General features: G+C 52.1%; 7 protein-coding genes across 7 annotated transcripts; 5 read left to right on the top strand and 2 right to left on the bottom strand.

Annotated features, from left to right (window-relative positions):
- Positions 1 to 248: 248 nt before the first annotated feature.
- On the bottom strand, positions 249 to 2,331 carry HHT1 (histone H3.1). The gene is made up of 3 exons (XM_062892227.1): positions 1,557 to 2,331; positions 959 to 1,337; positions 249 to 870 (listed from the first exon to the last, which is right to left on the bottom strand). The coding sequence occupies exons 2-3, from the start codon at positions 1,076 to 1,078 to the stop codon at positions 577 to 579; spliced, it is 414 nt and encodes a 137-aa protein (XP_062740314.1). The 5' UTR covers positions 1,079 to 1,337; positions 1,557 to 2,331; the 3' UTR covers positions 249 to 576.
- Positions 2,332 to 2,706, top strand: QC762_0091690 (uncharacterized protein; the record flags this gene model as incomplete). The annotated part of the gene is made up of 1 exon (XM_062884062.1): positions 2,332 to 2,706. One exon carries the CDS (start codon positions 2,332 to 2,334, stop codon positions 2,704 to 2,706), a length of 375 nt encoding a protein of 124 aa, XP_062740313.1.
- A 228-nt stretch (positions 2,707 to 2,934) lies between these two features.
- Positions 2,935 to 3,579, top strand: HHF1_3 (Histone H4; the record flags this gene model as incomplete). Its single annotated transcript, XM_062892226.1, has 2 exons — positions 2,935 to 2,944; positions 3,029 to 3,579. 2 exons carry the CDS (start codon positions 2,935 to 2,937, stop codon positions 3,328 to 3,330), a joined length of 312 nt encoding a protein of 103 aa, XP_062740312.1. The 3' UTR covers positions 3,331 to 3,579.
- Positions 3,580 to 5,652: 2,073 nt separating this feature from the next.
- QC762_605330 (uncharacterized protein) lies at positions 5,653 to 7,172 on the top strand (the record flags this gene model as incomplete). The annotated part of the gene is made up of 3 exons (XM_062892225.1): positions 5,653 to 6,644; positions 6,706 to 6,887; positions 6,940 to 7,172. Exons 1-3 carry the CDS (start codon positions 6,601 to 6,603, stop codon positions 7,170 to 7,172), a joined length of 459 nt encoding a protein of 152 aa, XP_062740311.1. The 5' UTR covers positions 5,653 to 6,600.
- Positions 7,173 to 10,850: 3,678 nt separating this feature from the next.
- HXT5_2 (hexose transporter hxt5) lies at positions 10,851 to 13,259 on the top strand (the record flags this gene model as incomplete). The annotated part of the gene is made up of 3 exons (XM_062892224.1): positions 10,851 to 11,023; positions 11,129 to 11,876; positions 11,930 to 13,259. The coding sequence occupies 3 exons, from the start codon at positions 10,851 to 10,853 to the stop codon at positions 12,629 to 12,631; spliced, it is 1,623 nt and encodes a 540-aa protein (XP_062740310.1). The 3' UTR covers positions 12,632 to 13,259.
- A 977-nt stretch (positions 13,260 to 14,236) lies between these two features.
- Positions 14,237 to 17,391, top strand: LYP1 (lysine permease). Its single transcript, XM_062892223.1, has 2 exons — positions 14,237 to 15,861; positions 15,929 to 17,391. Exons 1-2 carry the CDS (start codon positions 15,462 to 15,464, stop codon positions 17,140 to 17,142), a joined length of 1,614 nt encoding a protein of 537 aa, XP_062740309.1. The 5' UTR covers positions 14,237 to 15,461; the 3' UTR covers positions 17,143 to 17,391.
- On the bottom strand, positions 14,810 to 20,754 carry QC762_605300 (uncharacterized protein). The gene is made up of 3 exons (XM_062892222.1): positions 20,692 to 20,754; positions 19,737 to 20,635; positions 14,810 to 19,672 (listed from the first exon to the last, which is right to left on the bottom strand). The coding sequence occupies exons 2-3, from the start codon at positions 20,098 to 20,100 to the stop codon at positions 17,331 to 17,333; spliced, it is 2,706 nt and encodes a 901-aa protein (XP_062740308.1). The 5' UTR covers positions 20,101 to 20,635; positions 20,692 to 20,754; the 3' UTR covers positions 14,810 to 17,330.
- Between the last annotated feature and the right edge of the window lie 383 nt (positions 20,755 to 21,137).

The following is a 21,137-nucleotide window of genomic DNA, read 5'->3' as shown; positions in this document are numbered from 1 at the left end:
GTCCTGTCCGGCCAAAGCAACACAGTCCCTTCGCCCCCATCCGATGACCCCACCACAACCTCTATCCGTGACAAGGGCAGGGATAACACGCCTCAACGCGATGTGGAGTAAACACGGCATCTGGAATTCATGTTTTGACCTCGCGTCGCGGGGGGCCAGAAACCCAACACCAAAAGACGCGTCACGTCAAGAAAGAAAGAAAAAGTGTTGCCACCGCAGTCAGAGTCATACAATGTCAAAGCAAGAGAGTGAAATCAACGCTGGCTCTTCAGCCACTGTGTGTAGTTTTTTCAGGCGTAGTTTATTATGCCCATCCATCTCCATTCTCGCCAAAACCCGTAGGCAGATGCAAGAACTCGCGCGCGCGGGGTAATGTACAAATCAATCCCGAGTAAAGAAAACCACCGCAGTGAATAAAAAAAACCCAAGCACGAACGCCGTTGTGTCCCCCGTTAATTGCTGCCATGATGATTCCCTTCGTCAATCAAAGCATTCCCAGTGTGAAAAATGTAGTCATAAACCCGACCCCCAAACCCCAAAGCTAGCAGTAGCAGAAACCCATGGTGGGGAAAACGCTTAGTTGCGCTCACCACGGAGGCGGCGGGCAAGCTGGATGTCCTTGCTCTGGATGGTGACGCGCTTGGCGTGGATAGCGCACAGGTTGGTGTCCTCGAAGAGGGAGACGAGGTAAGACTCGACGGACTCCTGGAGAGCACCAATGGCGGAAGACTGGAAGCGGAGGTCGGACTTGAAGTCCTGGGCAATCTCGCGAACGAGACGCTGGAAGGGGAGCTTGCGGATGAGAAGCTCAGTCGACTTCTGGTAGCGACGAATCTCACGGAGAGCGACGGTACCGGGCTTATATCTCTGTAGGGCGATGGTTAGCATGATGTGTGATGATGATGGTGATGGTGATGATGATGATGATGATGATCAAAGTCGAAGGAGAAAAACATACGTGAGGCTTCTTGACACCGCCAGTGGAGGGGGCGCTCTTGCGGGCGGCCTTGGAGGCGAGCTGCTTGCGGGGAGCCTTGCCACCGGTGGACTTGCGGGCGGTCTGCTTGGTGCGGGCCATTGCGACTTTGTTGTGATGTGTTTGTTGATGGGAAAAGTTGATGGAGTTTGATGGAAAAGTCGCAAAGATGCGATGTGGATGATGGATTGATGGGCGGGGTGTGGAGTGAGTGAGTTGTGAGTTGAAAGGTGGAAGAGGGAGGTGGGGGGTGCGAGGTTTAAGTAGGCGCGGGCTGCAGGTCACGTTGGCGGCTGATTTGGGTTGATCAGCTCGATTGTGCCTGCTCTTTTTTGTGATGCGCAGCGGCCAAAACCGGGGTCTGTTGCAAGGGAAAATGGGGTCAGTTCTGGCAAGCGAAAACACGCCTGATTTTGGGGGGGATTTGGCAACAAAAATGCTGACGCTGTTGGTGCTGAATTTCTATTGGCCCAAAAACCTGCCACCAAGGCGCAGGGGCCACCGGTGGGATCCTTGCACTAGACGTTGCCGCATTCACTCGCTTGGAAACCAACCACGCAGCGCGGGGACTGGTACGTACCTTGCCACAAAGAGATCCGCTGCTGGTAAGGCTGGATTTGATATCACAGATCTGAGATGACTGCCGAATTGATTGTTGGTTGCCCCGTCTGTGGATGGATTTTGACAGGAGAAAGGCGGCTGATGCCTAATATCAATAATTTGTGACTGTTGTCAAGTGAATGCAGTTGAGACTATGGATCTGCAGAGCTGTGACTGTGGCTGCCTTGACACGTTCAGACACAGAGAGAGGGTCTGGGAAAGGTTTGCAGCTCTGCTTTTAGCAAGAGCTTAGGCCTGGGCAGTGAATAGAGAGAGCACTTGATAGGTATCTGGTATCAAAGTGAATAATAGACAATTCGTTATCCAAGATTACAGTGGCATCACGAGGCTTCTCGAGCCTTCCTTCAGAGAGCAAAACCAGGCAACTAATATCATGATGGGAGTCATCACGAGCCTCAATGTCCACGGAAGGAAAGGCCGGGTGGCAGCCCCGTATCTAGACCCTCAGTCATCATGGAAAGTGAATACAACCGAGACACCTCGAGAGAAGTCAGGACCCTATCTGGTACCGGCATTTGCCTGGCAGGGCTCAGCAGAGTGAGGAGTCGTCTCAAGTCACAGGCCCATCTACATCCACATGTCATTACGTACTGCCGGTGCCAAGTGTGCAGCGAGTCTCGGAAAAATACGACGGCATCCGCTTCGTGATCTGGGGATGGAACGGGTGGAAGCCTCTGTCATCGAGGCAATCACCTCGGGGGGAGCAGACTTGGGATGCGGGCCGCATCGGATCGATGGCTGATAAGGTGGTTCTGCCCCTCCTGCCGGTACGTATCCTGGGGAGATCCAAAAAACAAAAAAAAACAAAAAATCGAATCTGGACTAGCGCCAGAAAAAAAACAGGTGCTTCCCCTTCTCTGCAAGCTCTCGAAAATCGAGACGCGTCTTCCTCCCAGCCGTCAGTCGAGAAACAGCTTCAAGGCGGGGTCAAACACGCAGTCCAAACACCTCACAAGGGTCCGTGTCTACCTCTAGGAATCCACAGGGCAGGCGCGTCGGGTGTTCCCCAAAAAATCAGGCCAAGCCAAAAATCAAATCGGACCTTGACCCTTGTCTCTCTCCCTGCTGCCCAAAAAAAAATAAGCCTACCCAGAAAATCAGATCACTGATCCTGATTGGATTGATTCCACGCGCACCCAAAGCCGTGCATGCCGCTCCCGCCTTGCCTTACTTAAAGCCCGCCCTCTTCCCCACGTTTTCACCTTCCCACCACTCAATCCATCACAACCTCTTTCTCCCACCCAACTTCACAACTTTTTGGTGTCGCGTCTTCAGCCTCACCAATCTTCCCAAGACCTTTACCCACTTTCACATCTTCACCAACACAACCCGTCATCATGACTGGACGTAAGTTGCCATCCCCATCATCATCATCATCGTCATCATCATCATCACCATCTCGACCAGCAATACTAACCTTCCCCAACACAGGCGGCAAAGGCGGCAAGGGCCTCGGAAAGGGCGGTGCCAAGCGCCACAGAAAGATTCTTCGCGACAACATCCAGGGCATCACCAAGCCCGCCATCCGCCGTCTCGCCCGTCGTGGCGGTGTGAAGCGTATCTCGGCCATGATCTACGAGGAGACCCGCGGCGTCCTCAAGTCCTTCCTCGAGGGCGTCATCCGTGACGCCGTCACCTACACCGAGCACGCCAAGCGCAAGACTGTCACATCCCTCGACGTTGTCTACGCCCTCAAGAGACAAGGCCGCACCCTCTACGGTTTCGGTGGTTAAACAATCACTGGGAAGTCGTTTACGATTTGCATTTCATGACGGGTTATCACTTATTACTGGGCGCTGCGTTCTTTTTCCTGTTTTACACATTTGGGGGCAAATACTCTGGGACAATTGGGATTTTGTTTTATTTTCCTCGCGTTTTTTTTATGATGGACGGTGGCGGCGATGGTGTACCATATGGGACGAGGAGAAGGGGGGGAGATTGAGTTAGTAGCATCTCTTGATGTGAAAGCGGAATACCAAACAACATTACAAATCACTTTTTGCTGTGCCATTTGCTTCGTGACCGTGGCTGCTCTTCTTAACTTTGCAATTCCTGGCGCGCTTCTCTTGTGTTGATCCATGCCATGGTCGCGACGCGTTGGATCCTTGACTTGTTGATGGTGGGGGTTTGTGGGTTTGGGATGGGCTCCACATGCGCGTTGCTGTCTGATCTTTGTGCCTGGACCTTTTGAGATTTGGGGAACTTGGTTGAGTTTCTGCTGTGGAAAGAAGAGCAGGGGCAACCCTTGTGGAGTGACTTGTGTGCAAGAAATCAGGGGCATCATTTCACATATTGATTTTGCAGTCTTGTTGTACTTATGAAGGGGCAGATGATATCACGAAGAAAATGGATGTTTGCTGGCTGCTGCTGCTGCCCACCTGCCTGGGCGGTTGTCTTGCAAATCCTTTGTCTGATCTGCTGATGCGGAATATTGATCCCTCCGTTTTGTTCGGTCTGATGCTCTGCGGCTGTTGGGAGTTGTGCTGATTTTTGTGTGAGAGAGAGAAGTGTGATGTCGTTGTGTAGCCATGATGTAATTGGTTGGATTGGGGGAATAGGTGGGGCTGATAGGTGTGTCAGAGGACTTCATCAGAGGTGTTGGATGTGTCAGATGATGGTGGGAGAGTGGTAAGGAGATGGGTTTGGGGCTTTGAAGAAGGTTTAAAGCTTCATACATGCTCTGGCGGTAATTGGATGGTTGAGATTGAAGTTGTGTCAATGTTAAGATTGGGTTTTTGAGGTTGGGTTTAGAAATCAAGATGAGAACTTGAATGGACATGAAGGTGTGGCTGGAGCTTATTGTTCGAGTTCTTGAGCTTGGTCTTAGAGTGGATAGTGTATTATGGTTAGAGTGATGCTGGGTTGGTTTGATTTTTGTCTTGTAGTGTATGAAATTGACTTGGTGCTAGGTTTTGAGTTCATAGTCATATATGTGATGCAGTTGACTTTTCTCTTGTTACGATCGCTCTGCTGCAGAATAATTCATGTCTAGTTTTACTTCACCCTCTATCATGTTTTTCAGCCATAATTTACTCAGCGTGGTTGTCTACGATGTTGGCTGCCACATTTTCATGGTCTCAGACATGGACCAGGTAACATAATTTCACCACCACAGGGCGCAATCTGAAGTTACATAGCTAAATTTACTTTCATTAGATTTCTGGAAGTGAGGGGAACTTCCTGTGCTTTCTTTATTCAAATCGATAAACTTTCATTTTTCTTTTCTTTTCATGATTTGGAAAACATCGAATCCAGTTACCAACGAATAGTTCTGGACATCATGGAAGGTGCATGCACGATTCTTGAGTGGAAATCATATGGCTGTAACCTAAATGACATATTTTATTACCTTCCATCAGAAAAAGGCTACGTTTTCACCGTAGTGTTGCGTGGTTTTGGGATTTCATCGTTATTCATGGGGTTGCTCGACACGGCAACCATCCTCAACCGTCAAGTGATTCAATGCACACTGGCAGAAATTATGGAAAATCAACGCAAATTGAGTAGGATTACCGAGACATGAGATTTTTTTGGTCATCGAATCGACCCTCATCTACACGATTGATCATGCTGACCCCCGAGCTGTCCACAACCGCAGATACACTAGACGTCTTCAAACCCAACACGGACGTTTTGGCTTATCTCTATCAATCGCCACAAACCTCCCAAAAGTAATTTAATATAGTACAAGTCTATCCTTTGGTCACGGCTGGGGCCAGTTATGGGTGACAACTGCAGTGAGGTGTTGTGGTCGTCGAAATTGAGGGCATGGATGCTGGAACGACTGTGTAAATGATGGACTGCACAATTACTCAGAAGTCCAAAAAATGATCAACCAAAAGGAATCGAACCATCTGCCTGAGGAGTTCCACCACATGTGTCATTGGGTGGGGGGTTTGTTTCCGAGAGATCGGAGCAACCCGATCTCAGGTTTAAAGGAATGCACGTTCTGTCGCGGTTGACCGATGAGCCATTTGATCTGGTTACTCCTTTACTCTCAGATACCTGGGTGATCCAAAGGTCGACTTGAATGTCAGCATTCCTCATTGCTACCTGCTGCCTCGGTGCTCCAGCCCGGGCTAGGTGCTCAACCACCTACCCACGATCAACCCCACGACTATCCAGGACGATCTCAACACGAGATATGAGCAGCTGGTGAACACTCGCAGTTGACTCATCCAGGATTGATGGTGTATCTCACAGTCGTTCGATCCCATGACAATGTCGGAATCCTGGCGGCATCCATGGACCATTCGCCGCCAAACTACCCGCCATCAATCTTGCGCAGTGCCACGTTGATCACTCAGTCCTTGCTCAACCCATGCAGGGCCTCCATCAACGCATCGCCATAGAGCCACCCACATCGGCGGCTCAAGATCCACAGCGCGGGATGTACATGACCCGGATCCATCTCGGATACGACTGATGCGCGCCAATAAGTCCCTTGGCCTGCTCGACTACCGAGACGAACTACCCGCGTGCCGTCTACTGGTCTTGTATCGACGGAAAATTCTGGAGACTTACCCTCCGTACAGAATCTTCACCAAGGAACAAAGGAAAGGACCCCGGCCAATGTCAAACTGGGGTACCGGGTAATTGGATGATAGCACATATAGGTTGACCTATAAGGGAGGAATATCGACGCCGAAGATCCATATTGGCAGGCGGAAGTCACAATTCGCAACAAAACAACCTGATTACTCGTCCCTACGTCTTAACCGAATGGCGGAAGCCAATACCTGACTAGAGCAAATAACCCAACCCGCGTGGTACATATGGCCTTTCCCCGCAATCGAGATAAAGCACTTGGCGGAGTTGGATCGGGTTATAAGTCGGGTATGTCTTCCAGAGCCTGATGGCATGACTGACTGACTACTTGCCGTTCCCATGATTGCCATTGTCACTCTATATAGGGCTGTGATTACCACAACCACGTCACAATTTTCAGCCAGCAGCGACCCTTTCCTTGAATAACACCCGAACAAGGACTTCGAAACACAACCATGTGTCTCGTAACCCTCATCCTAGCAGCCCTTACCCTTCAAGCGTAGGCAACTCTCCTTTCCCATACCAAGTGAACTATACTGAGATAATACAACCACACCCAGCCACCAAACCCTCGCCCAAAAACCAACAAGAACTCTCCCCACCCTCCCAACCTGGCCAACACCCACCCCAGACCCAGGAGGACCTCTCCCGGCATCATGCACCTACCGCCCGACAGCAACCTGGTATAAGACATCAGGCTGTGCGGTAACCTGCGCCACTAGCATCCGTTGCAATGCCGATTGTAAGTTCCCTTATATCGAGGATAGATTTCTTACCGCTGACAACAAACAAAGTCCCGGTAATCGTCCCCTGCGGGTGTACAAGAGCCTCAGTGGCACCAACGACAACGTCCATCTGCCCCACAGCCTCCGACTGCCAGCAATGTACCACCAGCTGGGGGATCTATGTCACCACGCAGTCGAATTGTGCCTCGAATGCTAGGGTGACTGGCAGAGCTGAGGCAAATGACGCGCACCGCTGGAAAGAAGAGGGGATGGCCAGATATGTAAGGCCTTTGGGGGCTTGAGGTGGACTGGCGGGACGGGAGGGCTAGTGGATTTGTATGATGGAGAGAAACAGATGCTGGAACATCATAAACAGAATGAACAGAGCTAGCCATTGCCGTCAATTTGACCGATATATGCGGCCGGAGGCATCCGGGGGCAGTGGCAGTTACAGACGCCAATCACGCAAGATGCTGTGCACCAGGAACAAAGCCCCATGCCAATCAAAACGGCCTTGTCTGTATGTCCAAGACAAGCCAACAAATCACCACCAGAACACCGCAAAAGACAAAAAAGAAGATGTCAACCAAAGAAAAGAACCACTCTTGGACACTGCCAGCGATTGCGTGCTACCGGAATAAGCGGAGCCGTCCCGAAGCCGAGATGACTCGGAACCAAGGTCGGATGACCGGTTCAAGCAGCTATCCGACCTTGCCGGGACAAACATCCATCTGGCTGTTGCACACACTTACATCAAGGGGGCTTCCGTGCCTGACCAAAACCCCTTCAACCCCCAACTCGATCTTTCCACCACACCGTGACATCTCATCATCTCAGCGATGCAGCCGCGGCAGAGCCAACAATGTGAGCACGTGGGTATGTCTCCCGCCCGCAATCCACAACGCTCCTGCTTCTTCAAGTACCGCTTGCCTCGTTTTGATTGATAACTATCCGGTATCGGGCCACGAGGTGCAAACGATCCGGAGAACTGGGAAGGCCATGCGTTTGAAACCTGATAATTCCCAGGCGCAGAATCCCGTTATCGTCCTTGTCCGCGATGACTGCGCCGACACCCTTCCTCCAACAAGCCTAGACAGCCAACGCACAATCCGCATTGTGCTCCTCTGTCCCTCCGTGATCCCCACCTCTCAGCCAAAATGAGCACTTGACCCAAGTCGTCATGCACTCGATGCCGCGAGGTCGTCCACATGCTTCCCAGCAACCCGATGACAAATGGCCAGGTCGAGCACTTGCTCTCCCGACACCATACCCAGCGGGCCGCTTCCAAAACCAATGACGACAGCCGGCCCGAGCCGAATCGAACACGATGCAGACCGTTCCCCGTACAGGCGATATCGAACAAGAGGGCACTGCCTCCATCATCAACCTCCGCCAGCAGCCCGCCACCACCGTCGTAAAGAAAGAAAGAAAGAAAGAAAGAGAAAAGAGAATAAAAAACACAAGAGAAAAAGGCAGAAATAGAGAATTCAAAACAAGAGAAAAGAGAAGGAAAGAAAGAAAGACCCCTATGATTGTTCGCCAGACTTATATATAGTCATCGCCAACATCATCACTCATCGGCCAAAAACGCGTCTCGAGCCCCTGCCACTCGCGTTCCCATTTTAACTGGCGTCACCCTCGCGTCGAGGGAACACAACATCTCAAGACAAGGGGCGTTGGTCCAGGTTCGGTAATGTTGAATTGGTATTCCTCTCAAATGATTGGATAGTGGATCGTTGGATTTTGCCTGAAACGGCTGAATCAGGAAGACCTCGGGTACGGTAGGCTGGGCACGCGCGGTCTCGGCGGCATCATAGGGCACGAGGCTGAGGAACTATTTGATATAGGGGATCCCCTGACGCGCGCTTCTTTGACAGGAAAACAAATTCCTGCACTTCCTTTCGACTTTTCGAGACGACGGATGGACGACTTGATGCTGGTTTTTCTTCGGCAACAGCATGCGCACACCGACGTCAGCGGCGGCTCGTACCAATCGGGCCAACAAAAAGTGTCGGAGATTCCAACACGAATTCTCGAGCTCCACTTGGGCGGTGCATTGCGTTACGAGACGCCGACCGTGGACGGCGGCGGATGGGAGATCGTTGAGCGCAAACGGCGGTACATACGTATCGGTGGCTTTGGGAACTTTGGTTCCTGGTTCAAGTGAGCCACAAGGGGTTTTGGGGTTATGGGGCTGGGAAACCACTCGAAAGAGAGCCGCCTCCAGCGAGACATCTGTTATCGTCATCGTCATGGCATGGCCCGGAAGGTCCGGAGTGGCGGCTCGGAGCCGGCCCGATAGCCATTGACGACATCCGATCTCCGGGCATTTCCTTGGCAATTTCTTTACTCTCATCTCCTGATGTCTGTCAATGGGTTGGTTGCCCGTGTGTGGTGGGATGGTTGGAAGCTCGACTCGAACGAGACGGCTCGGGATGGCCCGTCGTCGAGACCAGAGGCAAGCGCTGTCGGTCGACGGCTTTGGAGGAAGGGGTGGTACGCATGGACGAAAAAGAAGGTCCGTCGGCACGGCAGTGTTAGGGGCAAACGGTGTTCCCTCGAGACTGCATCTCGTGGGGGAGCAGGAGGGGCCACTTGGCATCAGAACGCGGAGGCAATTTGCGCGGTGTCATCAAGTGATGCACCCAGACTTTGCGCATGTTATTCCATGGCAAGGCGTCTACCTCATGCGACTTTGTCTCGTGGTGAAAGATGCTGAACACAGGTCGCCCTCCCTCGTCTCATGATGCTGCTGCTACCTTTCGCAAGTGCAACAGTCAGCCGCCGAGGGAAATTGGATGTGGATGGACAGATGGGGGGAAACTGGCTACCACAGTTTTGACTTTGTGGCCGTGTTGCAGAGCCAGCGGGCGGACAAGCCACGGCGAGTCAATTGCTCGTGGCGTCGACCATCAATTGTGGGACAGCAAACCAGACCTGACATCATGTGCTGGGGACAACCTGGTCTTGGCACCGAGAGAGACACCGAGCTCGACGGCCTATCGAGATGCTGGACGGGAGCTCTGAGCAAGGATGGAGGTCTGACAAGAAGGTGGGAAGAGGGTGGAAATAGGGGCACAACTTTTATCACAGCATCGAAGCAGGCTCCCGATTAGGCAACTCCGACCAGGCCGACGGAAACAACACAAACCACCACAGGGCCAAGAGCCGACGACGGAGATATCAGTCAATCACCAGGTTCTTCAGCCTTGCCTCTCGTCAGTTCCAGCTTGGTTTTCCCTGGTCCACCGGTGACCAAGTTGCACCAGCAGCACCAGCTCCGGAAGACCCGCAAACCGACTCGAGCTAGGAACGTCATTATCAGGGCGCGGGAATGACGACAAAACAAGAGCGGCGGCCATCTCTGGCCGCCACGACGTCGGCACCCATTTCTAACAGTGGCAACCCCTAGTGGTTTAGCCGCATCGCATCACAGGACATCGACAGATGCTTCTCGCATTCCGCCCGTTCAGCGCCCGTCTCTCCCGACGCGAACCAAACCAAAAGGAAGCGGTGCTGCTCCTTCCTCAACCAAACCCAAGCCACCCTCCCAACTACCGATCTTACTGCAATCCACTCTCGGCCGCATTGTTCCTGGAAGCATCCACAACCAAGTTGCGCCTGCCCACCGCACCAGAACCACACCAGCACCACTCAGGCCGGGTTCATTTCTGCTTACCGGCGCCCTAAAGTGTACCTTCCCGCGGGATTGACACCACCTGATCGGAAAAAAAAGGTCAACTTCAATCCCAACCAGAACTCTGGGGACTCCACGAACTCCAGACCTTCCAGCCTGCTGCCCCTGATCTTTCTCCGCTTCCCACAGAGAAGCGTGCAGAAAAGAGCGCAATAAATATCGCTTCTACGCTTCCCCGGATCTTCCTCCTGCTTTTTGTCTTCTTTCTCACCATCTCCCGCAAATACTTCATGAGGTAGCCTGTCTGGCCCTTCAATTTTTAACCACTGACAACGTCACCACCATGGCGGGACCAAGATCGCTCCACGAGACGACGGACGATGAGCATTCGCCCAAGTCTGGCACCCCGGCCAACGTCTCGGCCGCTTCACTGGCTGCCGAGCAGCGCATCACCGGCGTTGCCATCCTACTAGGCGCTGTTGCCAGTATTGGTGGTTTTATGTTTGGCTATGTGAGGTGAGTGAGATTGTTTCATCCCACGCCATCCCGCGCCCTGCTTTTTTTGACAGCTCGGCGGCTCCATATGGTGACACAAGCTGACTCCACCTGCTTCCTTGTTAGCGGTCAAATCTCGGGCTTTTTCGATATGGAAGACTACGGCAGACGCTTTGGTGAATTCAACGTCCTCACTGGCAAATACGACTTCAGCGCTCCCAGACAAGGGGCCATAGTCGGCCTATTACCGGCCGGCTGCTTGTTTGGTTCGCTCATCGCCGGCCGCATCGCCGATACCTTGGGTCGCCGCATGGCTATCTCGGTCACTGCCGTCTTCTGCTGCGTTGGAAACATCATTGAAATCTCTTCGTCGAGCTCATGGGCTCAATTCGCTGTCGGTCGCCTCGTCACTGGTTTTGGTATTGGTGCTCTCTCGGTTGCGGTACCCATGTACCAGTCCGAGTCGGCCCCTGCCAAGATCAGAGGTGTTCTTATCTCGTGCTACCAACTCTTCATCACCCTCGGCATCTGGGTTGCTGAGATGATCAACTATGGCACCCACACCATGTCCAACTCTGGCTCGTGGCGCATTCCCAACGGTCTGTCGTTCCTTTGGTCGCTCATCCTCGGTGTTGGTATCCTCTTCCTTCCCGAGTCCCCCCGCTTCGCCTACCGTGTTGGCCGCGAAGAGGAGGCGCGCAGGAGTATCGCTCGTCTTGCTGGCCTCGATGAGAGGGCCGCCTCTGTCAACCAACAAATCGATGAGATCAAGGCCAAGCTTGATGAGGAGAGAGCCGGTGCCCAGACGAGCTGGTACGAGATCTTCACTGGTCCCCGCATGCTCTACCGTACCCTTCTTGGTATAACTCTCCAGGTAACTAACCCCTGTCCCCCACCCGGATGCAACTTGAACTAACTTTGAGTTAGGCTGGTCAACAATTGACGGGTGCCAACTTCTTCTTCTACTACGGTACCACCATCTTCCGTGCCACCGGTCTTAGCGACAGCTACGTTACCCAGATTATTCTCGGTTCCGTCAACGTTGGTTGCACCTTTGGCGGTCTCTACATTGTCAAGAAGTGTGGAAGAAGAAATGCTCTCATGGGTGGCGCCCTTTGGATGATGGTGTGCTTCTTCGTCTACTCGTTTGTTGGTCGCTTCAAGCTTGACCCCATCAACCCAGCCAACACACCCACGGCCGGCAACGTCCTCATCGTGTTCTCTTGCCTGTTCATCGCCGCCTTCGCCACCACCTGGGGTCCTCTTGTCTGGGTCGTCACGGCCGAGCTCTACCCTGCCAAGTACCGCGCTCCTGCCATGGCCATTGCCACTGCCAGCAACTGGCTCTGGAACTTTTTGATGAGCTTCTTCACCCGCTTCATCACCGACTCGATCGGCTACCTGTACGGTCTCGTCTTCGCCGGCTGCTGCGCTGCCCTTGTCCTCATCGTCTTCTTCTTCTTGGTGGAGAGCAAGGACCGCAGCTTGGAGGAGATTGACACCATGTACATGCTCCACGTCAACCCCATCACCAGCGCCAAGTGGTCCGAGGACATGGTGCCCTCCAGTTCCGCCAGCGACGAGAAGCAGACTGCGCACATGGAGAAAAGCGACAAGCAAATCCCTTGAATTTGTCCTTTTATGATACCAACCGCCACGAAACTGCATAATAGTTTGACGGGGCATTTGCATTACGACTGGGAAGGCGACCTGGAGTCTCTCTTGCTTGCATCTCTAGAGGTCATATATTTGTCGCTCTCTTGGCCACGGCCCTGGAGAAGCATAAACATGCGTCTGTTGTAAGGATTTCTTTCTTTTGGCGGATAGGCGAAAACAATGGGTTTTGTTGGGATGTCTGTTTGCTTGCTACCCTACGGCATTGCCAAGGGCACCTAAATATACGTGTCGAGTGTACGCGCTGGCGTTTTGTGCCGTGTATGCGAGTTCCAAAGAGAGAGAGAGGACGGAGGGCTTTAGTTCAAAGAGAGAGAGAGAGAGAGAGAGAGATAGTTGTAGGGATGGAAGAAAAAAAACTTTTATTTTTAATAGTTAGCAGGCCTGTCTGTCTGTCTGTCTTGTCTTGTCTTGTCTGGCAAAGAAGATGAAGGCGAAGTAGAAGACGGCTTGTGGTGGGTAATATATATATTTAAATGTTCTTGCTGATTATGGATTCACAGGAATGGGGTTTTGTTTCTTTTTTGAGTGGAGGGTTAGTTTTGATAGTAAATATCGATGTTGTGGTTTGATATGAATTCGAAGCTGCTGGGTCTTTGACAAGATTTGGTACGAGGTGAAAGCTCGTAGTAACCCGGGTGCCCGGGACAGACCTGGGACGGGTGACACATTCATTCAATGCATCCGTGGTGTGGTTCCATCTGGTGATGGGCCCAGAGGATATTACGGTACTGCGGTTGCGAGCAAAAGTAAACCCCCCTGTTCACCTTGCAACTACCTGCCAAGAACATAACATGGGTTTAGCAGGGGGGTCGAGTTTGTTCGCATCCGCCGAGCCGGAGGACACTGGGGGTTTGATCACGGAGATAAAGAGATGAGAGAGAATAAGGTGAGTGGGGTTTGTTCGGCAGTGGAAGCGGGAGAAGAAAGTTTTTTCTTTTTTGGTTGGTGTGAGCAAGGGATCGCTGTGATTCCGGGGCGGTTGCGTGCTTTTCTTTTGGTTGCGCCACTGAGGAAAGGCTTGGCAGGGGCGATGCTCGGGTACCTCAGATGCTGGATCTGGGGAGGATGGGAGGGTTATTTATGCGCGTGTGTGTGAAGATGGGGAGGGTTGTGTGGGTGGGAAAATGGGGAGGGTTGTGTGAGGGAGACTGGGATGGTGAGTAACGTGGGAAGATATCATTTGGTGGAGGGCAGTGTGGTTCTTGGATATCTTCTAGGGGAGGTATTTGCTGGGAAAAGCCTACAAATGTGGGAAGGGGGAAAATAATGAGGGATGTAAGCAAAGAGGGTCTGGACTCTATCCCCGGAACAGGCGAGGAGGGCTTATGCAATGCAATGCGGTATGCGGGCATATGTACCGGAGTATGTACATTTCCCGCTAGTAATTGCAGTAGATACTGTAGAAGGATGGGTTCGGTGTTCGGGAAGAGAAGCTCTGGAGCCAACAAGAAACGAAGAAAAAAATGTGGGAACGTGGTGATGTTTTCCCTTGCGGGTGGTAGTCATATGTCAGCGCATTGGTGGTGATCGACAACCGGTTTTTTTTGCTGCAGACTTTTTTTTTTTTCAAACCTCGGTCAGTCTTTCCAGTCTAGCAGGATGGCAGGCCCAAAGTGGTTCAAAACGTCACTCAACAGCCGAGTCTTTGGCTCTTTCACTCGCCAACAACGGCCGGTCGCGACCGTTGAATACTCTTCCGGTCATGCTTTCCTTTGCTTTTGCACCCTAAAATCTGTGAATTCCAAAAGTTTATATACCCCAGACTTTAAGCTCATTCCATCCCCGGATTTTTTTTGTTTCAACTCCCATCTTCCCATCGTTGCTGTGTTGGTGCATCACATCCATTGTTGATTATTGACATTCTCCCAGCCCAACCCCTGAATTTGGGTCATCCCCTGAAAAGAGACAAACAATTTGCATTGTCAACAACGCTCGGCATATTCCGCATTCTCGCTTTGCTTCACCACCAACCCACCCACCAAGCCATACGGAAGAGACAAACGCCGATATTTTTATCAACAGGGTTTTTGGCTGAAAGTGAGAAGAGAGAAAGAAAAAAAGGTTTATATCCTTGGCTTTACGCCCCCCGCCTTCCCAACCCACCACCACCATCACCACCTTCCTTCCTTCCTTCCCTCCTCTGCGGGGTGTAATAACCGACCAAACAAGCTTAGAGAAAAGGCTCTAAGACCAACTACTGCATCCCTATTGTAGTAGTCATTAGAGTTGCATACTTTTCTTTGGTGTCTTGCCTTTCATTCTTTTTTATTTTATTACCCTACCTTATCCGTTCGTTTATAAACCACACCCCGAGACTTTACATCCCGAAACCCGGAGATCTTTGACCGAGAGAGAAAAAAGAGGGTTTCCCGGCTTTTCAGCGAGATTCTCCAGTTCTCTCTCTCCACAAATACCCAATTAACCACTCACGAATCCCAAGAATCCCCGAACAAGGAGTCACCCATCCCTCGGGGAAAGGTGTATCCACCCGGGGCCGATCGAGAACACATTTTTTCTCACACACGTCCATTCTTTCTTTTTGGATTTCCCAATCCCTTTCCCGCTTGTTGTGCCGCTTCGATCCCTCCTATCCCCGCGTTCTCTTTGGCGCCGACCATTTGTTTTGTGTGGTTGTTAGAAAGGGCCTGTGACTTTTTCGCAAGTCCCTTTCACACACAAAAAAAAAATCAGCTCGGTCCGATTCGGCCGGGTGAGTGTGCCCGCCCCCCACCACCCAACCCCGGAGCAACGGAAGAAACGACAACTACATAGGTGATCGATAATGGTCAAGGACGCAAACGAATGGCCGTCCCCGGCCGACTCGGGAGTCATGGACGGAGGTGTGACGGTTGAGAAGAAGGGACCGACAGGCGGTGATGCAGAATCGGATCAGCAGGGAGAGCTGCAGAGGACCCTGTCGGCGAGGCATCTCAACTTTATCGCCATCGGCGGTACGATCGGGACGGGTTTCTTCCTGGGCAGCGGCACGGCGCTTTTGAAGGCTGGTCCGCTGGGGTGTCTGCTGTCTTATCTGTTTGTTGGGACCATGCTGTGGTCGGTCATGGTGAGCTTGGGCGAGTTGTCGACGTATATCCCTACCGCAGGTGCCTTTTCGACGTATGCGACGAGGTTTGTTGACCCGAGTTTGGGTTTTGCGGTTGGGTGGTTGTATTGGTTTGGCTGTGAGTTTTTTGGGGGTTGATACTTGGGTGTGTGGTGAGGTGTGAATGCTGACATTGTTTGAACTAGGGGCTATCACGTACGCTCTTTCTCTCAGTGCATCGGGCTTGATTATTCAGTACTGGAACGAGGATATAAACATTGGCATTTTCATCGCTGTCTTTTTCGTCATCTTTACGCTGGTCAACTACCTCCCCGTCGGCATCTATGGCGAGCTCGAAATGTGGCTGTCGAGTTTGAAGGTCATCACCATTCTCGGCTTTATCATCTTTGCCATTTGCATTGCTGCCGGTGCCGGACAGCAGGGCGTGATTGGATTCAAGCACTGGAGGGAACAAGGTCCATTTGTCGAGCACTTGGTGTCGGGTGGTGTCGGGAAATTCGTCGGCTTTTGGGCAGTCATGATTCAGGCCTCGTTTGCGTACCAGGGCGCTGAGCTTGTCGGCGTGGCTGCCGGTGAGGCTCGCAACCCCAAGAAGACTGTTCCAAGCGCCATCCGGACTACCTTCTGGGGTATCATGGTCATGTTTGTCGTCACAATCTTTCTGCTCGGCATGATTGTGCCATCCAACGACCCAACCCTCAAGGACCAGGCTGACAACGGGTCGACTAACGCCAAGGCCTCGCCTCTTGTGGTTGCTGCTGACCTTGCCGGTGTCCCCGTCTTGCCGCACATCATCAACGCCGTTCTGCTGACGGCTGTGCTGTCAGCTGCCAACTCCAACGTCTACTCGGGCAGCCGTGTGCTTCTTGCGCTCGCCGAGGAGGGTCTTGCTCCCAAGATCCTGACCAAGACCAACAAGCATGGTATTCCAATCTATGCCGTGGCCGTCACCTCGGCCATCGGCCTGCTCGGATTTTTGAACCTGTCACCCGCCGGAGGTCAGGAGGCCTTCAACTGGCTGCTCAACATCAGCGGTGTCGCCGGTCTTACCACCTGGGGAAGCACATGTGCCTCGTTGATTGGCTTCAGACGTGCGCTCAAGGCCCAAAACGTTCCCGTTTCCGACCTGCCCTACATCTCCAAGTTCCAGCCGTTCACCGCGTGGTACGGTCTCTTTTTCAACATCCTTGTCGCCTTGACCCAAGGCTTCGCCGTGTTCATCGAGTGGAAGACTAGCGACTTTTTTGCCGCCTACATCAGTCTCATCTTGTTTGCCGCCTTCTGGATCGGGCACAAACTCTGGTATAGGCAAGGTTTCGTCCACCCAGCTGCCGCCGACCTCTTCCGTGGGCGCTATGACTCGCACGAGGAGCGCGACGCGGCCGATGGAAAGGTGTAACGACGCGAAGGGGCCCGAGTGTTTTTGGCTTTTCAATGGTTAATTTTGGGGCTTTAAAAGACAACGGACCTTTTGGTTCATGAGGAAGCGCAGGCGTGTGGATATATGTATTGGAACGCATCATAGCGACAGTACCCTTCTGTTTTAATTCATAATGGTTTCCCACACAAAGCGCCCCGAGTCCCCCATCACAACACCATCTTCCAGGTGACCTTTTTGCCTCTCATCAGTTCCAACACACCGACAGGCAGGAATTGCTTGTCGACCAAAGTCAGGCTTCCAAAGTCCCGCAGCAACTCCTCTGCATAGAGCTGCAAGAACCACTTCTTCTCCGAGTCAATCTCAACACTGGCAAGGAATGCCTTCAACTTGCGGCTCACGTCGGCGCTCAAGTGGATATCCTCTGTGCGAGGAACCGTCTGAAGCTCCTCGTACACAGACCGATACTTTGTCTGTGTCCTCTCGCGAAACCGGCAGAATTCGTCAAACGAGAAGAAAACATCCTGCTCCGATTCCTTGACAGCTGATGTCTCCGAGACCTCTTCAGGGGAAAGGATATTCACCAAACGCCGATAGCGATACTTGTCGTCTTCCTTTGCAAACACATTCTTTCGCTCCAGGTATGACGCGTGCTCCCACTCAAGATACTCGTCGAGAATCTCATCCGGAGTCTTCGTGATGCTGTCGCGGATCAAGAACAAGCTCACAAACGGGTTTCTCAACCCCAAGCCGCCAAGTTGCTCAGGCAAAAAGATGAAAGCATCAGGCAGATCCGAGACGCCGAAACGGTCGCGGAGAATCGCCTTGAGGTGCTCAACCACGCTGCCTTGCACGCCGTTCTCTGCAGGGAAAAGCCTCGCCAGCATCTTGGTGTACGTGTCCAACACCTCAGTGATGTGTTCCCGTCCAAAACAGAAGGCAGGCTCGCCAAACGTGTGGCTGAAAAACCGACCAATGCAGCTGTTCCAGGTTTGAACCCAGGAGAGAACACTATTGCACTCGTCAAGCTGCTTCTTCAGCTGGTCGACATGCGCAAAGACGAGCTTCTGGTCGATGGTCCATCGTCCCGTCTCTGGGTCGAGTTGCAAGAAGCCAATGGTGACTGGCCCGGCCGGTAAGATATCAGAAACATCAGTGTCCCTGTTGCTGGCGCCTGGGAGATAGACAGACCCAGTTTTGCTCCTGTTGAACTCGAGACCAAAGACCTTGGCGAACAATTGCATGCACTCCCAGGCTTGGGCCGCTCTGGTGGGCTCGCCCAGAAGCCAGATGTCATCATGCAAGCGGTATGGCAGAATCCCAGTCTCGCGGTTGACTGCAATATCCATGAAGAACAACACCAACTCCCCAGTCAACTTCTCCGATGCGTGTGCCATGGGGACACCCCTCTTTCGAGTGCGCGGCCCAAGTTGGGGCCGGTTGTCGGAAGCCATGTCAAGGTTGAGCGGGGCTTCGAGGTATTTCTTGAAAAAGCTGATCCAGTCCTGACCAAAACCAATATATCGCATCAGGGAATAGATGGTGGTGTGAGAGAGACCTGTTCCGTACCATTGCAAGTCTGTCTGAACCAGCGCAACAGGGTTGCTGGCCTCATGGCGGTTTTCAAGAGTCACGCCGCGGAGTCGATGAATAAGCAGCTCTGTTGTCAAACGTCGCAAAAGCTGCTGCTTGATGTTGGATTTCTTTGACGTAGATGTGTTACGATCTTGAACACTGCCATCATCGTTCCCGTCACTGTCGTCGTCATAACGGTTCATGTCGGATTCGGTGCTTGGCAGCTGCGACAGAAAGAAGGTCTCCATGTAGTCCTCCATGCGCATGTCCTCAACGTTATGCGAAGTCGGATACTCACTGAGGTAATATCTGCGCCTCTCGCTCTCAGCTGCGGTTGGGACTGTGTTGGTGTCGAGATCCCTCTGGCGTACGGCCCACATGAAAATCTTCAGGGCTGGCTTGATGATGTTGCAGAGTCTCACACCTATGTACTGGACGAAAATCATTTGCAGGATATCGTCGTCGGCCCACACTCGATACTTGCCATTCAAACCCGCTCGAGGGATGACGCGGATACCGTCCTTCCCGGCGTCCCACTGCCATTGCTTGATATCAGAGAAACGCGCGTTCAAAACGTCGGCAATCTCGGCTAGGGCGACATCGCTCCCCAGAAAGTCCTGGAGGATGGCTTGCTTTTCATCGCTGAGAATATCCTCAGTCAAGAGACCGTTGATGCAAGTAGTGAGAGACTTCTGGTTGAATGGTGAAGCCTGGGACATGAAGGACGTAGTTTCGATGGCGACAGTTTTGCGAAGCTCTTCCAAGGCTTTCAGACTCTTCTCATCAGGGAACAGACGGTCGAGGAATTTGCGGATCTCAGCATCACTCGTCTCCAGAGGCTTAAAAACGACCGATTCAAACTTGTCAACAAGTTCAGACAGCCGCTGGCGCTGGCGCTCAACAAGTTCAAAGGAATCATGAAGCCCCTCATCAGCCGCAGCAGGGGATGAAACTGCAGGTGGTTGATCCATCCATTCTAGATTGTTTGTTAGACCAGATGTCGCAAAACAAAGGAGGTAAAAGCAGAGAAGTATGCTTACCTGTCAAGAGCCGCGAGTACAGATGAGCCATGTTCAACCTTCTGCTCTGGTGATCGAGTTTCTCTCGGAGCTCCCGGCCAAAGCTCATCAGCTTGGAAACGGGAATGGACGCATCGTAACGGGACTGAGCGATCCAACGCTCAACGTTGTGAAGTAAAACATCTCCATGAGCCCCTGGGTACAGTTCCCGGAAAGCGTCCAGGAGAAGGCTCAGTCGATCTTGCTCCTCAGTGGCCGCGTCGACCTGGGCAAGCAAGTCGGATTTGCGAGCTTCGTAGGACTTGTGGCGGGACTCCAACTCGCGGATCTTGCTGCGGGTGATGCTTTGCAAGGTCTTGGAGAGGACCGAGGTCGGAGAGGCCATGTTGCGAGATGGATGTCGTGGGGATTAGGTTGTGTTGTGAAAGTGTGATGTATGATGTCTATAGAGAGAGGCATTGTTCCGAGGACAGGTGGGCTGGACCCTGTTATATGCTGGTTGAAACTGTGATCCGCCATGGTGGGCATGTCGAAATGGCATGAGGACAGACATGAGGACAGGAAGCGACAGAATCAACAAGAATACATGCGAGCCTTGAGAAGGGCGTAAGTCCGAGCACAAATTTGATTGGGAAGGCGTCGCGACGCCCTATGCCTTATGCCTGTACCTGCCAAGTGCAACTGCCAAGGAGAGCCTAAGAAGGCAACAGACAAAGAAGACATTGGGAAAGAGTTGACTTGGCTTCATAGCTCTCCGTCCTCGGCTTCATATTGAGGTTGGGTTGATCCGAAGTTGAGATGAAGTATTTGTGAGAAGTCATCGTATGAGCCACAGATCCGCAAGGGTGTTTGACATCTGTCCATCTCACATGGTTGACAAAAAAACAGAGACGGCCATGGTTTGGAACGAGGACTTATCCCTAAATGACAGTCAGGAGGCATTCAAAGATAGCGGTGAATAGGCCTCAAATTCTACGTATATCGGCCTTCAATGTATCTTGCAGACCTTTGAATAATTATCCTTCAACGCTCTGATATCATGCCACAGTCTTTTTGTTATTTTGTCCAGGATGTGTCTGCCATTAATTAGCTTTCAGGTGGGGTCTCAACATCCCGGCAGGCAATGTCATCAACCTCAAGGCCAGGGTTCTCCGCAAGCAGCCAATTCAACAAGACCCACCTTGACAAGCTCCGACAACGGCCAATAACTGGGCTGTCAATGGAATCACGAACATGAGCTTCGTTTATGTATGGATAGTTTCAGTCAAAACTGTTGAGCCCGTCAAGAAAAAAGGAAGAGACACCATAGCTCTCCGGGTTATTTATTCCCCTCGAGACATGCTCGCTGGCCATGTGTCTCAACGTCTTGAAGAAAAGGAGGGGCATTTTGGTCTGTGTGAGACCTCAACCCGTCCGCCCAAA

The sequence above is a fragment of the Podospora pseudocomata genome, chromosome 6 (genome assembly GCF_035222375.1).
Source record: "Podospora pseudocomata strain CBS 415.72m chromosome 6, whole genome shotgun sequence".
In the NCBI taxonomy this organism is placed as follows: Eukaryota; Fungi; Ascomycota; class Sordariomycetes; order Sordariales; family Podosporaceae; genus Podospora; species Podospora pseudocomata.
This window is presented reverse-complemented; position numbering and strand designations above follow the sequence as displayed.

Excerpts from the sequence above, each read along its gene's own strand:
- HHT1 (XM_062892227.1), bottom strand. The coding sequence starts at position 1,078 with ATGGCCCGCACCAAGCAGACCGCCCGCAAGTCCACCGGTGGCAAGGCT. Across the intron at positions 871-958 it reads GCGGTGTCAAGAAGCCTCAC|CAGAGATATAAGCCCGGTAC; the intron begins GTATGTTTTTCT and ends ACCATCGCCCTA.
- LYP1 (XM_062892223.1), top strand. The coding sequence starts at position 15,462 with ATGGTCAAGGACGCAAACGAATGGCCGTCCCCGGCCGACTCGGGAGTC. Across the intron at positions 15,862-15,928 it reads GTGGTTGTATTGGTTTGGCT|GGGCTATCACGTACGCTCTT; the intron begins GTGAGTTTTTTG and ends TGTTTGAACTAG.
- QC762_605300 (XM_062892222.1), bottom strand. The coding sequence starts at position 20,100 with ATGGCCTCTCCGACCTCGGTCCTCTCCAAGACCTTGCAAAGCATCACC. Across the intron at positions 19,673-19,736 it reads GTACTCGCGGCTCTTGACAG|AATGGATGGATCAACCACCT; the intron begins GTAAGCATACTT and ends CAAACAATCTAG.